This window comes from Nematolebias whitei, chromosome 11, assembly GCF_014905685.2.
Source record: "Nematolebias whitei isolate Nwh7 chromosome 11, NemWhi1, whole genome shotgun sequence".
Lineage (NCBI taxonomy): Eukaryota > Metazoa > Chordata > Actinopteri > Cyprinodontiformes > Rivulidae > Nematolebias > Nematolebias whitei.
The window spans coordinates 49,587,518-49,603,160 of NC_056508.1; the positions used below are offsets into that span (position 1 = coordinate 49,587,518).

Here is a 15,643-nt window from a genome sequence, read left to right on the forward strand (position 1 = left end):
GATTGAACAGTTAGAGGCCTGTATTAGACATGAATGGGAGAGCATTCCTATTTCTAAACTGGAGAAACTGGTCTCCTCTGTCCCCAGACGTCTGTTGAGTGTTGGAAGAAGAAGGGGGGATGCCACACAGTGGGAAAAATGGACTTGTCCCAACTTTTTTGGGATTTGTTGACGCCATGAAATTTGGAAACAATAGATTTTTCCCTTAAAATGAAACATTCTCTCAGTTTAAACTTTTGATCTGTGATTTGTGTTCTATTCTGAATAAAATATTAGATGTTGGCACCTCCACATCATTACATTCAGTTTTTATTCACAATTTGTTTAGTGTCCCAACTTTTTTGTAATCCGGTTTGTAGCTGCGGGGCAGTACTCTGAGGCACATATTTTATGTTGTTCCTTTGAATATGTTTTGTTAGGTTTATGTTTCTTCTTTTTTTGTGAAAGCAGATTTCTTCTGTTTTCTGTTCTGGACATTGCATCACTCATGCGTTCACAGGTTGTTGGTCGGCCACCATACTCTGGGACTTTTTTCAACAAAATGGAGACATGGTTTTAGACCTGTTTATTTTCAGGTTTTGTTACAGACATGTTTTATGATTTTATTTAATGTAACTGATTTTAATATCTGTGTTACAGCTCTGCTGTAAATTAATTACCTGTAAATGGACTGTACTTATATAGCGCCATTCTATCTTATTTCAAGATACTCAAAGCGCTTTACAACACAATCTGTGCCTCATTTACCCATTCATACAGCACTCTACTAGATCTCTACAAAGCTAATTGAACAAATCATTCTAAAGAGACTAATCAGTGCTTTATCACATTCATACACTGATGGGACACACATCAGAGGCTATGAGGGGTTCAGTGTCTTGCCCAGAGACACTTCGACATGTGACTGCTGGTGGATTTGAACCCCCCAACTCTTGTATTGAAGGATGACTGCTCTAACCACCCAGTCACAGCCGCCCAGAGAAATAAAAGTGAATGAAGCGAATGAAGAGAATGAAAGAGAAAAAAAGAGTAGAGGTCATAGAATCTGTGGACCAGGAAGTGGGAAAGATTAGTGAGGGTGAAGTCCAGAAAGCTCTGAAAAGAATAAAGAAGGGGAAGGCAGTAGGACCTGATGGCCAGTGGAGGTTTGGAAATGTCTTGGAAAGATGGCAGTGAGGTTTTTGACTCAAATATTCAATGGCATATTTGAGGGTGAGAAAATGCCTGAGGAATGGAGGAGAAGTGCTGGTGGCCATTTTTAAGAACAAGGGGGATGTAAAGTTGTAGCAACTACAGGGGAATTAAGATTATGAGTCACACGATGAAGATCTGGGAGAGAGTTGTGGAAGCAAGACTTAGACGAGAGGTGACTATCTGTGAGCAGCAGGATGGTTTCATGTCAAGAAAGAGCACCACAGATCCATCTTTTTTCTTTGAGGGTGCTGATGGAGAAGTTTCAGGGGTGATTTGTGACAAAAGGGTGTCAGCAAAGGTCAAAGGAAAAGTTTACAAGACAGTGGTGAGACCAGCTATGTTGTATGGTCTGGAGACAGAGACATGGACAAAAAGACAGGAGACAGAGACATGGACAAAAAGACAGGAGACAGAACTGGAAGTGTCAGAAATGAAGATGTTGAGGTTCTCCTTAGGAGAGACAAGGATGTAGTAGATTAGGAATGAGATCATCAGAGGTACAGCACAGGTTGATGAGATGGAGCCGAGGAGTCTCTAGAGACAAGATGTTCCAGGGGCCCTAATGGACCCGATCATGGAAACATGGCAGAAAACAGATGGCCTTTTAACTCAAACTAGTTTTAAAATGTACAATATTTTTCCCTCTTGATTCTTGTAAATAATGTAATCACCGTTCTGTTGAATAAACTGGACTCATCAGAACAAGGACCTGATGAGGTGGTTCTGGAAGCAGTAGCCCAGCATCCCTGATGGCAGCCGTTCTCCACTGACACCATGCTTTGACCAACATGTTTAATAGAAAACAGAAAGCTTTTATCTGCACAAGTGAGCAGCTGGGACCAAAAAGTCCAGGTTCAGGTTCTGCTCATCATCTTCATCATTTCTTTCTCCTGACTAGAGTCCAGCCCTCCACTTCGTCCTGAGCTGGATGAACATTTGTTCTGTTACCCGATGGGTTGGATTCTTCGCACTCCATCACCTAGAAACATAGATTTAAAATGGTTGTCATGGAAACAGATCATTTACATGAACTGCTTAAGGTTTTCAGTTCACGTTTATTAGAAGTAAAAAATAACCAACAGCTACATGTTCCAGGTAAGGCATACCTGAGTTTCACCGTCACTCTCCTCATCAGACGGTGTGGGTGGAGCCATGACCTTTGCCCTTTGTGACTTGTTGTGTGTCAGTGTGTTGATGGTGTGTTGAACCTGCTGCAGCGCCCCCTGCTTCCACTGAGAAAACAGCTGCAGCAGATGAAGCGATACCTGCACACAAACAAACAGGCCTGTCGCAATAAACAATAAATCAATTAATCGCATGATAAATGAAAATTATCGACCTCATTTTAATTTATTGGCTTTATCATTTCTTCGTGTATCTTTTTTTTTTACTGAAGACACGGCTCAACTCCGATGTTCTTCACTGACCCCTCCCTTTTTCTTCTCTCTTTAAAATCCATTTTAATCGTCCAAAATCGCGTTTTTGGATCGTTAAAAGCAGCTAAGCTGAGAAGCTAAGCTACGAGCTAAGCTAACAGGCCGACCTCGGGGAAAAAACCTCAGTCTTATCAAAGCTCCAAAATTCATGGTTGAAACCCATACCTTCATGCAAGAAGTTGTTTTTCTCTGCAAAAAAAAAGCTGAGAACTTGTTTACTGATTTTTTATTAAAAGCTTTGTGTGAAAAATGCTAAAGATATAAAAAAGTTACGTCAGGTCCTCTGGACATTCAAAAAACAAAACAAACAAAAAAATGTAGAAACTTTTCCAAAAAAAGTCCATGCTCAATAATCCAGGTATACAATCCAACAATTTTCAGTCAGGTCATCTGGACAGTTTCTTTTTTTGCTGAAACGTTTCACCTTCCATCCAGAAGGCTTCGTCAGTCAAGGAAACACACAACACAAAACTGATTCTTCCCTCAAACAGCTTACTCCAAAGTGGAACAAACCAGTTATGTTGGTGCTAAAATGGTGTCTTTGACAGGCCCCCTCCTCTTGTGCCGGCCCTCTTCCTCGTCGACAGTCATGTTGAACTGGTTCAAAACCAAAAAAGGTCCATGCTCAATAATCCAGAAAGGTAGAAACGTTTCGTCTTTCATCTGAAGGATAACTTCATTAGTCAAAGAAACACACAACACAAAGTTTTGTGTTGTGCGTTTCTTTGACTGATGAAGCCTTCTGGATGGAAGGTGAAACGTTTCAGTAGAAAAAAAAGACCGATGACCGGACTGAAAATTGTTGGATTGTATACCTGGATTATTGAGCATGGACTGTTTTGATATGAACAGATTAAGTGTTTACATGTACACCATTCGGATGATGGATCGGCATAAACCACCTGTCTCATTTTGATTACAAATTCTTTTGGATCGAGCTGAATCAACAAAGAATAATCCAAACGGGGCGTTTACATGAAGCATTTTTATTCAGAATGGGCCTTTAATCCAATTACTTATGTTCATGTAAACATAGCTACAGTCTGTCATCAAGGGTCAGAGCCCTGACTAATGGGGTCATAACAGGTCACCATGGGTCAGAGTTAATGACCACGTGTCACAGCTGGTCCCCAACGGTCACAACGTTCTGAACAAGCATCACAGTCTGTCACCAGGGGGTCAGAGCCGCTGGCTCTACTGCTTCAGTGTGTCTGTGGGTGCACATGTACCTGTGGTAAACTGCCATCCTCCACCACAGTGTTGAACTCTTGATTCATCAGCTCAGACAGGAAGTCCTCAACGTCGCTTTGCTCCAGGTCAGCTGACACACACACACACACACACACACACACACACACACACACACACACACACAGACAGACACACACACACACACACACACACACACACACACACACACACACACACACACACACACACACAAACAGTACATGCCTTCTGTTTAAGATCAAACTGACTGATTAGTAATCACATCTTGATCAATTACTGATCTGATTTTCAGATAAAGTTTGTAGCTGAGAGTCTGAAATAAAAGTTGTTCAGAAAGGGGCACGACACGTCAGGGACTTTGGCCTCTGCAACCATCTGTGCTGGGTCCAGAGGGCCTGTTAACTTTGTTAGAACTATGTGGAATGTTCCCTCCTCCTTTTGGACAAACAACTATCTGGCAGTAAATGGCAATTTTCCCGAGGTCACTTGCCTTTGGGAGGTTGCTCTTCTCTAAGAGGTTTCTGTCGACCGGGAGTGGGGAGCAGTTGTTGATATGGATAAGGATAGTGGAGTGTTTGTATTGCATTTGTATTGCTCGTGGTTTGGAGTCTGAGCGGAACTGCTGATCTCCGCTTATCGTTCGGAAGTGGTGTATCAGAATGGGGGGGGGGGGGGATTTGGTGGGCGTGGTGCTCGGTTCTGTTAACAGGATGGGGTGCCCTCCTTGGATAATGGTAGGGGGAACACTGAATGGAACACCTAAGTCATTTGGCTCAAACTACGATGATCACAAACATAAAAACAAAAACTAATAATTACAGACTGAAGATCCACAGACCAACCTGCACCACTCTGGGGTCAGATGTGTCGTAAATTAGGGCTCGATATTTTAAAAATATCGAGATAATTTCATTTGCGATACAAGATGAGACTATATCGATATAAACAATATAGTGTTTTTCTTGAAAATCTGCCTGCTGTCTCTTTTTCTCCCACGTGGCACCTCCTCTCCCTCTCAGCCCAGCCCCTTACCCACTCCCGTTTCATGCTTCTCCAGGTGGAGCGGCACCGCCAGCACATAGCAGCCACAATTAGTCACAAAATGGAGAGCATATAGCAGAGCAGCTGGTAAGCAGGAAAAAAATAATGGCTCTGTTATTTGGAGATGGTTCAGATTTAATTTGTCAGATGTGCAGCAGAAAAATGTTTTCTGTGGACTGAAAACAAGTCCCGACGAAAGGTTTGAGCACAACAAACCTTTTGTCACCATTTAAAACAGCACTATAAAGTGGAGTATGAAGAGTGTGATAAACTTTGTGCTGCAGCATGGCCTCAGACAATGGACTTGTGTCTATACTGGTCCTGTTAGACCTCAGTGCTGCATTTGATACAGTTGATCACAATATTTTACTACAGAGGCTTGAATATGATATTGGGATTACAGGAACGGCTCTAAAATGGTTTAAGTCATATCTATCTGATAGATTCCAGTTTGTAAATGTAAATGATAAATCTTCATACACCAAAGTTAGTCATGGAGTTCCTCAGGGCTCAGTGCTTGGGCCAATACTCTTTACTTTATATATGCTTCCATTAGGTAAAGTTATTAAACAGCATGGGATCAATTTTCATTGTTATGCTGATGACAGACAATTATATTTGTCCATTAAACCCAATTAATCCAATCAGCTACTTAGACTACAAGCATGTCTTAAAGACATAAAAACCTGGATGACCCTTAATTTTCTCCTGTTGAACAGACAAGACTGAAGTTTTGGTTTTTGGACCTGAGCACCTTAGGAATGAATGTTTCAGTCTTTCTCCCTCCTTAGATGCATTAATCTGTCCTCCAGCTCTAATGTTAAAAATCTTGGTGTTACTTTTGATCAGGACATGTCTTTTATCCCCCACATTAAAAACGTTACTAGAACCTCCTTCTTCCACCTGCGTAATATCACTAACATTAGAAACATCTGATCTAAAGATGATGCAGAAAAACTGGTCCATGCATTTGTCACGTCTAGACTGGACTATTGCAATGGTTTATTATCTGGATGTCCAAATACTTCTTTAAAACGTCTTCAGTTGATCCAAAATGCTGCTGCTAGAGTCTTAACTGGAGTTACTGGGAGAGATCATATCTCTCCAGTTTTAGTTTCTCTCCATTGGCTCCCTGTCAAATCCAGAATAGAATTTAAAATCGTACTTCTAACCTACAAAGCTCTCAACAACCTAGCTCCATCTTATATTACAGATCTTATTGTTCCATATTTTACTAACAGAGCACTTCGCTCTCAGACTGCAGGTTTACTTGTGGTTCCTAGAATTTACAAAAACAGAATGGGAGGAAGATCTTTCAGTTATCAGGCTCCTCTCTTGTGGAACCAACTTCCAGTTTCTGTCCGTGAGGCTGACACATTATCCAGTTTTAAAACTAGGCTTAAGACTTTCCTTTTTGATAAATCCTATAGTTAGGGTTGGCTTGGGTTTCCTGAGCTGTCCCTTAGTTCTGCTGCTATAGACTTAGACTGCTGGAAGACAAACTGACCACAATTTTCACTCTGCTACTGTCTTTACTTACTCTGCTCAACCTGTTTGGTATTTGTAATTATTTTTTCTATCCTTAACATGTGGTTTTTTTTTGTCTTTCAGATACACCTGGACCTATACCTGGACCTGGACCTATATCTGGACCTGGACCTATATCTGGACCTACCATTCTGTGTTCGTCTGTCTCTCCTTCCTGTCCTCTCAACCAGCCGGTCAAAGCAGATGGTCTCTTGTCCTGATCCTGGTTCTGCTGGAGGTTTCTTCCTGTTAAAGGGAGTTTTTCTTCCCACTGTCTCCACTGTGCTTGCTCAGGATGGGAGACTGCAACGAAGCCAAGATTCAACTTGTCTGCTGGATTCCTTAGATAGAGAACTTTACTAATTGGCTTTTATGTGAATGTTCCTGTAAAGTCCCTGAGACAACTTTGTTGTGATTTGGTGCTTTATAAATAAACTGAATTGAATTGCAGCTCCAACTGTGAAGTCTTCACATCTTCCTTCATTGAAACAAACTACGGTACAAAACTCTTTTATACGGTGGCCCTAAGGTGTAAATGAACATTTGAAAAAAAAAATGAATTACATTTGAAAAAACGCAACAAAAACACAACAACACTTGGAAAAAACAGAATTACATTAAGCCAAAGAGGAAGTGGCCCGAATCACATTAGAAAAAACAGAATTACATTTGAAAAAACGAAATTACACTAAGCCAAACAGGAAGTTTTTATTTTAATGTTATTGTTTTTTACTTATTAACAGCATAAAACCGAACAACAGAACAATATAAAGTAGACACACAACAGAGTAGGGGTTGAACGACTACATCATTTTAAAACTTGACATTAACATAATAAAACTCGAGTAGAACTCGAGTATTTGATGACATCATAGGATCTAAAGATACAAAAATAAATAAATAAAACCGCATAAAAGGTCATTATCTACAAAAAACCAAAAACCTCCACTCTGGAAGGTGGGTTCAGAAACATCTAGATTCAAAGGGGGGGGGGGCACTGGTGGTGTGTAAATGAACAGCAGAACCGCAGAGAGAAAGAAGCAGATTCACTGAAAATACGCGCCGTGTAAACAGCCCCTTAATTCAGTCTGAGGTGCTGTATTCAGCTCAGTCTTATAAATAGCACCTTCTCATAGTGGATCAACCAGTTTTTTATTGTTGACATTCAAAACCAGCTGTCCACATGATCAAAAAGGACCATCAGCCTAACGATGGATCGTTAGCACACTGATGGCTGTTTGCTATTTACAGGGGGCTCAGTGATACTAGCAATAACAGCATTGTAAGAGGGGGACAGTTCAACATGGAGGCCTCCAGAGGACCTGACTTAACTTTTTTAGATTTTTCTACCTGGATTATTGAGCATGCATCAAGTTGTACTGTATATTCTTCTGTTGTTCGGTTTTATGCTGTTAATAAAGTTCAATTTTTTATAAAAAATAAAAAAAAACTTACTGTTTGGCTGTTAGGATGGGAGCTGGCTGCGGGCCACCGAACCCGGAAACCCGCCTCCAGCCCACGTCGCTTCCCCCGGCTCGAATCTCCCTCAGAAGTGGCAACTCACAATATCAATAAATCAAGGAAATGTCAATTAAGTTTTATCAATTATATTAAATCAAGGCAGGAAAAGGTTTCAGTTTACAGCGCTGGTCTCTCCATCTGTGACGCGATCACAAACCCGGAAGAGCCCCTATGTCCCGTGTCATTACTCATTTATAGTGTCCTAGACAGATTTTACGTGGACTGACGTAAACGGAAATATGAGACGGTGCTTCAAAAGCCTTTCTACATGATGTGGCAAGCAGAAATAAACTATTCCTTGACGGATATTGAATCCCAGGGAGACTCTTTTTAGAGTTGCTGACCCAATTTAACGCAGTCAGAACCGGATCATAATTTCATTATAATCCTGTCTCTGAGCAGATCAAAACCCCAGGGCCAGTCTAGATAAAAATATCTAACAACTCCCCCTGGTTCGAGGGGCCCTAAAAGGGTTCCCTCAAATAAACTTCCAGTTCAATACCGCCCGATATCTTCTTCTTCTTCTTTCGGCTTTTCCCTCTTCAGGGGTAGCCACAGCGAGTCATCCTCCTCCACCTCACTCTGTCCTCTGCATCCTCTGTCCTCACTCCAACTACCTTCATGTCCTCTCTAAATGCATCCATATATCTCCTCTTTGGCCTTCCTCTTTGTCTTTTTCCTGGCAGCTGCATTTGTAACCCAACCTAATCTTTTCCTCCCTGGCTCTGATCGAGGTGGCTGCTTCTGTCATCCCTCCCCCGTTTTTCCTTCTTCCTGCTCTGCTCTCTGTGTGTCTGAAGTGCCTGGTTCACATCTCCTGAACATAAATTAAGAAGATTATGGATTTGGTATCGTGGGCGTTCAACTCTATTGATAAGATTTTTTCATCAAAGCGACAAGGTCCTGGAGAACCTGCGTGTCTAGCTGAGACTCACGCTGTGGGGTACGTCATGGATTCATGGGGAGTGTGGCATCTGATGTGCCTCTCAGTTCTGTCTCAGGAGGATGTTGAAGACGTTTACATATTTGGAATTATGATAGCAGGGACTATGCTTTTTGGCATCGGCGGGGCTCTGTTTTATCGACTTTTGAAGAAGACATCTGCAGCAGTTTCGGCCATGGAAAAGTTTCCGAGTCAGTTTGAAGGTCTGGTCCGTACAGTAGGAACTTTAAATCATCTGGTTTACGAGCTTAACCATAAGGTGGAGGCGATTTATGAGAATCGCAGGCCACCTGCAGCTTCTGGGACTCGTCAGCGTGGTGGGTTCAACCATGAAGGAGACTCATAGCATGGATCAGTGGAATGGAAACACACAATTAGGCATTTTCGGAACTAGAACGCCCAGATGGACTCAAGGCTGGGAAAAAAGTAATCTCTGCCTGAAGAAAAACAAGAATCTGTAGGGTTTTTCCATCTTCCTTCCACCAGGTTCCTGAAGGCAGGGGCGGCGCTGATGAGCAGCAGCAGCTGAGACCATTTTCCCTATTTGGTGCCAGGACTACTTAAGGCTCCAGTTGAGCTCCAGTCATTGCTGGAGCATTGTTCTACCTGCCAGTACATATGCCTCCAGCCCTGTATAGTGTTCAAAGATTGAAAAGACTTACCTTGTTTTTGTGTCCACGTTTTCAGAGTCTTGATGTCCTGGATCCCGTCCTGTATTCTGAAGTACTGAAGAAAACTCTGAGGATAAACTTACCTGTGATTCCTGGTGCTCAGCTGCCTGTACACGCCTTCCACCACTTGCCTTTGTAGTCTGCTCGGTCATCATCCTGGAAGGAGAAAAACCCTCAGCCTGTCCATTAGCCGTCCTTACTCCTTTCACTGTAAGCCTCTCAAAGATCTTGAATATTCAGCTGTTGGATCAAACTCCACGTCATAAAGTAATCCTCCTCCTCTGTCTCCACAGACCCAGATCCCGTTTGTAAATAGTTTATTTTTAGTCACTGTAAATAAACATTTTTCAATTACGTTTGAGTTTGGTTCTGTTTTCCTCTCAGTCTGTTCATCTGGGTAACTCCACATTATAACAGAATCAAGCTTATCTAAATCCGACTCCTGACGGCCTCGGAGATGGGCCGACTATCAAATATCTCCTGGGTCATGAGTAACCAAGGACAAAAGCTTCATCTACCCCCCCCCCCCCCCCCGAGAACTTTCTGTGCAAACTTATCAGAACTACTGGCTGAAACAACATCTTCAGAAACTGTGGCTGATCTGAAAAAAACGCTCATGGACAAATCTCAACACCTCGATGTCAAATGCAAATGTAATCATGTTTTAATTGTGCTTGCTGGTAGTTTTTTTGATGTCTCAAATCGTGTCCTGATAGACAAGATGTGAAAGATCTTTTTTTGTAATACCACTATCTACCCTCATGTTTCTCCCCCTTTTCCTATCTAAGATTATTATCTGATAAGGATAAGAAGGCTGCGCTTTCTATAGTTGCAGCTTCGTGCACTCCGCCCATCTTTCGGATGACTGTACATACATATTCGCGTTGTATCTCGGTGCAAGGCCAATAAAGTTTATTCTGATTCTGAACATCCTTCTACCAATGTACCCACTGTCCCTCCTCTTGACATGTCCAAACCATCTCAGTGTGTCCTCTCTAACTTTATCTCCCAGTTGTTCAACCTGGGCTGTACCTCTGATGATCTCATTCATAATCTTATCCAGCCTTGTCATTCCTAAGGAGAACCTTAGAATCTTCATTTCTGCCACTTCCAGTTCTTTCTCCTGTCTTTTTGTCAATGCCACTGTCTCCAGACCATACAATATAGCTGGTCTCACCACTGTCTTGTAAATATCCTGATGCATGCTCAATAATCCAGGTAGAAAAATCTAAAGGCCTCCGGGTTCAACTGTCCCCCTCTTACAATGCTGTGATTGCTAGTATCACTCAGCCCTCTGTGAACAGTAAACAGCCATCAGGTGCTAATGATCCATTGTTAGGCTGATGGTCCTTCTTGATCATGCGATCAGCTGGTTTTGGTTGTCAGCAGCAAACTGGTTGATCCACTCTGAGAAGGTGCTATTTAAGAGACTGAGCTGAAAACAGCACCTCAGACTGAGGAAGTCTCTTGGATGAGAGACTAAACGTTTCTAGATTTTTTGCTTTGTTTTTTTTTTAATGTCTAGAGGACCAGATTGAACTTTTTTGGACTGTCTTGTAAACTTTTCCTTTGACCTTTGCTGACATCCTTTTGTCACAAATCACCCCTGAAACTTTTCTCCATCCACTCCATCCTGCCTGGACTCTTTTTCACTTCTTTACTACAGACCCCATTTTCTTGGACAGTGGACCCCAAGTATTTGAAGTCCTGCACCTTTGTGACATCTGCTCCTTGTAGCCTCACTGTTCCACCGGCCTCCCTCATTCACACAGATGTACTCTGTCTTACTACGGCTGACTTTCATTCCACTTCTTTAAAGTGCATACCTCCACCTCTTCAAGTTCTCTTACACCTGTTCCCTGTTCTCACCACAGATCACAATGTCTTCTGCAAACATCATCAATATGCAAGCAATTAATAATTTTTCCTCTGAGTGAATGTAAACTACTCCTTATATGTTGGCGAGAGATGCCTACAGGCTATAGAGTGACCTACCTCCCTCAGGTCGCCTGACCCAACCCTGGACATCTGCCTAGGACTTCAGCATCCCCTTGGTGTGGTGAATAGGACATATGGAAATTTCTAACATTTGTCTAAGTCAGAGTTCTAAATATAAGATTTAATAATTGCAGGAGGCGTCCTAATGCGACAAAGTGTTCTTATCTAATAGATGTTAATCAGTTTGTAGAACCTGAACTTCTCTTTTTGACTCTAAGGGCAGGCCTGGTCCATTCTGTCCATCTGGAAAGGAAAAAGAAAAAACTCTATGCCCCCTTCCCCTTCAATCATGCAGTACCCAAATTATTTGCACAGAGCGCTGCCGGTATTTTTAGCCTGTCACAGCAGAAAATGTGTTTGTGTGAATAAAAACTGATTTTAAAAAAATTTACGTTTTTTAACGTGCATATTGTATGTAAATAACAGAACCTCCCAACTCCCCCGGTGATCTAATATAAAAACATATTACTAATTAATCAACAATTCAATTTACCCATTCCACCACCCTTCCTAAAGGTGGCGCTGGTGATTGCGACACGCAGCAGTAGGGCGTGTGCTGTGCATGTTTGTTGGTTATTTTCTTTGTTCCTGTCCCTTTTTGTATTTTTTTTTTCTTCTGTATATGGTGGTAGGAATAACCATGGACTATCCTTGTGTTTATTTTTTGGTGCTTTTTGCACTTTTTCGCCATTTTTTTTGCCGGACTCTGTGTGGACCATACGCTGCTGCAGTATGGCCGGGAGTTTCTGCTCCTGATACGGGACTCTGGAGCAGGCGCTGTGGAACCCTCTACAGTTTTTCCGGCAGACATCCTCCGGACAGGGACCTCAGCTAAATACCAGTGCTTGGAGCAGAAGCAGCCAGGCGTAAGGAAGCGGGGAAGACGTGGTGGTGTTCGGCAGAGGCTGAGGCAGGGGGGTCTCGCTCGTATGCCGCTTCCAACCATCATGCTGGCAAATGCCATGATTCAACCTTTTTTGTTGTTATATACCTGGATGACTGAGAAAACAAACTTTGAGTTTTTGAAACCATTAGTGAAAAGGCCAGACTTCAGGGGTATCTGAGGCAGGCTTGAAACACAAGAGTCAGGGTGGCTTCTGGGTAATACCAGATAGCTAGGCCTCAGACTGACGAAGCCTCTTGGATGAGGGGCGAAACGTTTCTTTTTAACAAAAAAAACGAAGTCCAGATGACATGATTCAACCTTTTTTGTTGTTATATAGCTGGATGACTGAGAAAACAAACTTTGAGTCAATATCACATACTTAAAAAACAAGTGAGGAAAGAATTAAAAGTAGCTAAACTATAAGGAGAGGGTGGAAAATATGTTCAGGTCCAATAACTCCCGGCTGGCATGGGAGGGTGTTAAGTCTATGATGGGGATGCCCAATAAGAAAACTCACATCACTCTTAACTCCTCATCTGCCTTGGAATTGTCAAATGATTTTAATTCATTTTACAATCGTTTTAACACTAATGATTAGTGAGAGGAGCTTTCTGTTTTTAAAGAAACGTTGTCAGGTGCTGCAGTGAATATTGATATTGGAAGTGTGGTTAACATGTTTCAAAAGACTAAAGAAAGGAAAAGTCCAGGTTCTGATGGCATAGGGGGTCGTATTCTTAAGAACTGTGCCCTGCAGCTTGCTGATATGTTCTGTTTTCTTTTTAATATGTCTCTGCAAACTGTACGGTCCCACAGCTCTGGAAAGACTCTGTCATTGTTCCAATGCCAAAAACGTTGGTTACGTACTGTAACCCCAGATTCTATGAGTTTAGGCGTAGCCCTTTAAGGCTTTCGCTTAGTGGGTTTATCCCGTTATGCGAAGCATTAGCACTGAAAAATTTAGTCCACGCCCACCTGCTGTGTGGGCCCCACCCGGTCCGTATAAATTACGTTAAGAGCGGGAAATCGGCTCCCAAAATAGCTTTTTTCTTCAGCCATTTAGGAGCCAGTGAGGCCCGACGCTTAAAGGGCTACGCCTATACTCATAGAATGTGGGGTTACAGTACGTAACCAACGTTCTATTTCGTATAGGCTTCGCCCTTTAAGGCTTTCGCTTAGTGGGTTAAGGGCGAAGCAGATGTGGTCCTCGCCTCACTGGGTCCATTCGAACACCGTATGAAGCAGAAGCTTGCCCAAAAAAGTCTAATCACTCAGCTCCCATGTGCGTAATTACGCACTGCGTAATTATGTGTGCCATGCACAGACGCATGTTGTGTAACTATGCATTCTGAATGCATGAACGCCCCGTAAACATCAACGGGGAGGGAAAAACGCTGAAAAGAGCCATGAACCAACCGGTTTACGGCTGAAACGTATGAACAGATTAATAATAACAAGAGAGCTGATTATTAATCAGATGAACTGATTGGTAACAATAGTCGTGAACTGATTAATGACAATAGAACCAAATAACAGTCACAACTTGTGACTGATAACATCTCACACTGTAATGCATGCAGACAGATGTGAGTAAAACGGAGTTCCATGAAAACAATAATATTCATTCGGTAACACTAAGGACAGAATGTGTCATGGAACGAGCCGTCACATCACCTAAATAAAAGCGAATAAATAAAATACACTTTTTGCCCCACTCCCCTCAGGAAGGAGGTTAAGGAGCATTAAGTGTAGAACCACTAGACTGAGGAACAGCTTCTACCCTGAGGCTGTTAGACTCATGAATCTCTAACTAGAATAATCACTGTGAAAAACCATATCATGTTGCTGCTGATCTGTTTCATGTTGCTGCTGATCTGTTTCAATGTTGATGTGTTCATGCGTGCACATCTGCTCACAGACTCATGTTCATGTTTGTGGTGATGTTCAATGTTTTATGTTATGAGTGCTTAGTGTATATTTAGTTGATGTTTTTCTTAGTTCATATCTTAGATGTTATTACTGTTTTTCTTATACATTTTATTGTTGGATGTAACTGGGACCCCGTGTACATAATTTCGCTCCACCACATGTACCACATGAGGTGCGAATGACAATAAAGAAACTCTGACTCTGACTCTGACTCTGATAAATGAGCAGGGTGTTGACCGCGCGGCCACAGTGCAAAATGTCCTACACTGACATACCATTAAGCAACGCAGTTGAAGATGTGATACCCCTGATAGAGTGTGCTCTTAGGTTGACAGGAGACTAAATCGGATGCTCTGTAGGCTTCAGAAATAGTCTCACACAGCCAGTGTGACAAGCGATGGGTGGATAACGGGCAACTTGCAGATGCATCTCTATAATGCACAAACAGATGTTGACGCATTGCAGCTGTACACGCTATGCAACACGTCAACGCCCGCACAGGACAGAGGAGATAAAAAGACGTTACTTCTTCTGATCTGTGTGAAGGGGGCGGGGGGGGACGACCCCTCCAACGATATCGCTCTTGATTAAAAGAGCTCGTGATGTATTAGGCATAAAAGCTGGGTTGGTCTAAAATCAGCTAAGCTGCCGTCAGCCTAATTTCTGAGACATGACGGAGCGACAGAGAGGGCAGATAAAAACACTCACTCTCTTAGCGGATGTTAAAGCCAGCAGCAGGGCTGTTTAAAGAGACAAGAATTTAAGTGGAACCTGATCCAAAGACTCAAATGAAGCTTTGATCAGTGGGAAGTCTGTGGGAAGGGAAAAGTGTGGCAGAAAACGCTGCACAACGAGAAGAGGTAACCGGACCCTGAGGAGGATTGTGGAGAAGGGCCGATTCCAGACCTTGGGGGACCTGCGGAAGCAGTGGACTGAGTCTGGAGTAGAAACATCCAGAGCCACCGTGCACAGGCGTGTGCAGGAAATGGGCTAAAGGTGCTGCATTCCCCAGGTCAAGCCACCCTTGAACAAGAGACTGCGTCAGAAGCATCTCGCCTGGGACTGCTGCTGAGTGGTCCAAAGTTATGTTCTCTGATTACAGTAAATTTTGCATTTCCTTTGGAAATCAAGGTCCCAGAGTCTGGAGGAAGAGAGGAGACACAGAGTTCACATTGCTTGAGGTCCAGTGTCAAGTTTACACAGTCACTGGGGTGCCATGTCAGCTGCTGGTGTTGGTCCACTGTGTTTTATCAAGGGCAGGGTCAATGCA

The 15,643-nt window shown here is 42.6% G+C and overlaps 1 protein-coding gene across 1 annotated transcript in view; it reads right to left on the reverse strand.

The window, feature by feature from the left end:
* Positions 1-1,640: 1,640 nt before the first annotated feature.
* tsr2 (TSR2 ribosome maturation factor) overlaps positions 1,641-15,643 on the reverse strand; it is a 19,770-nt gene continuing 5,767 nt past the window's right edge. Inside the window, exons 2-4 of the mRNA XM_037684445.1 lie at positions 3,860-3,951; positions 2,301-2,459; positions 1,641-2,173 (exon numbers count right to left, since the gene is read on the reverse strand). Coding sequence (XP_037540373.1) covers positions 2,072-2,173; positions 2,301-2,459; positions 3,860-3,951 — 353 coding nt within the window. The 3' untranslated portion in view covers positions 1,641-2,071. The remainder of the gene's footprint in view (positions 2,174-2,300; positions 2,460-3,859; positions 3,952-15,643) is intronic.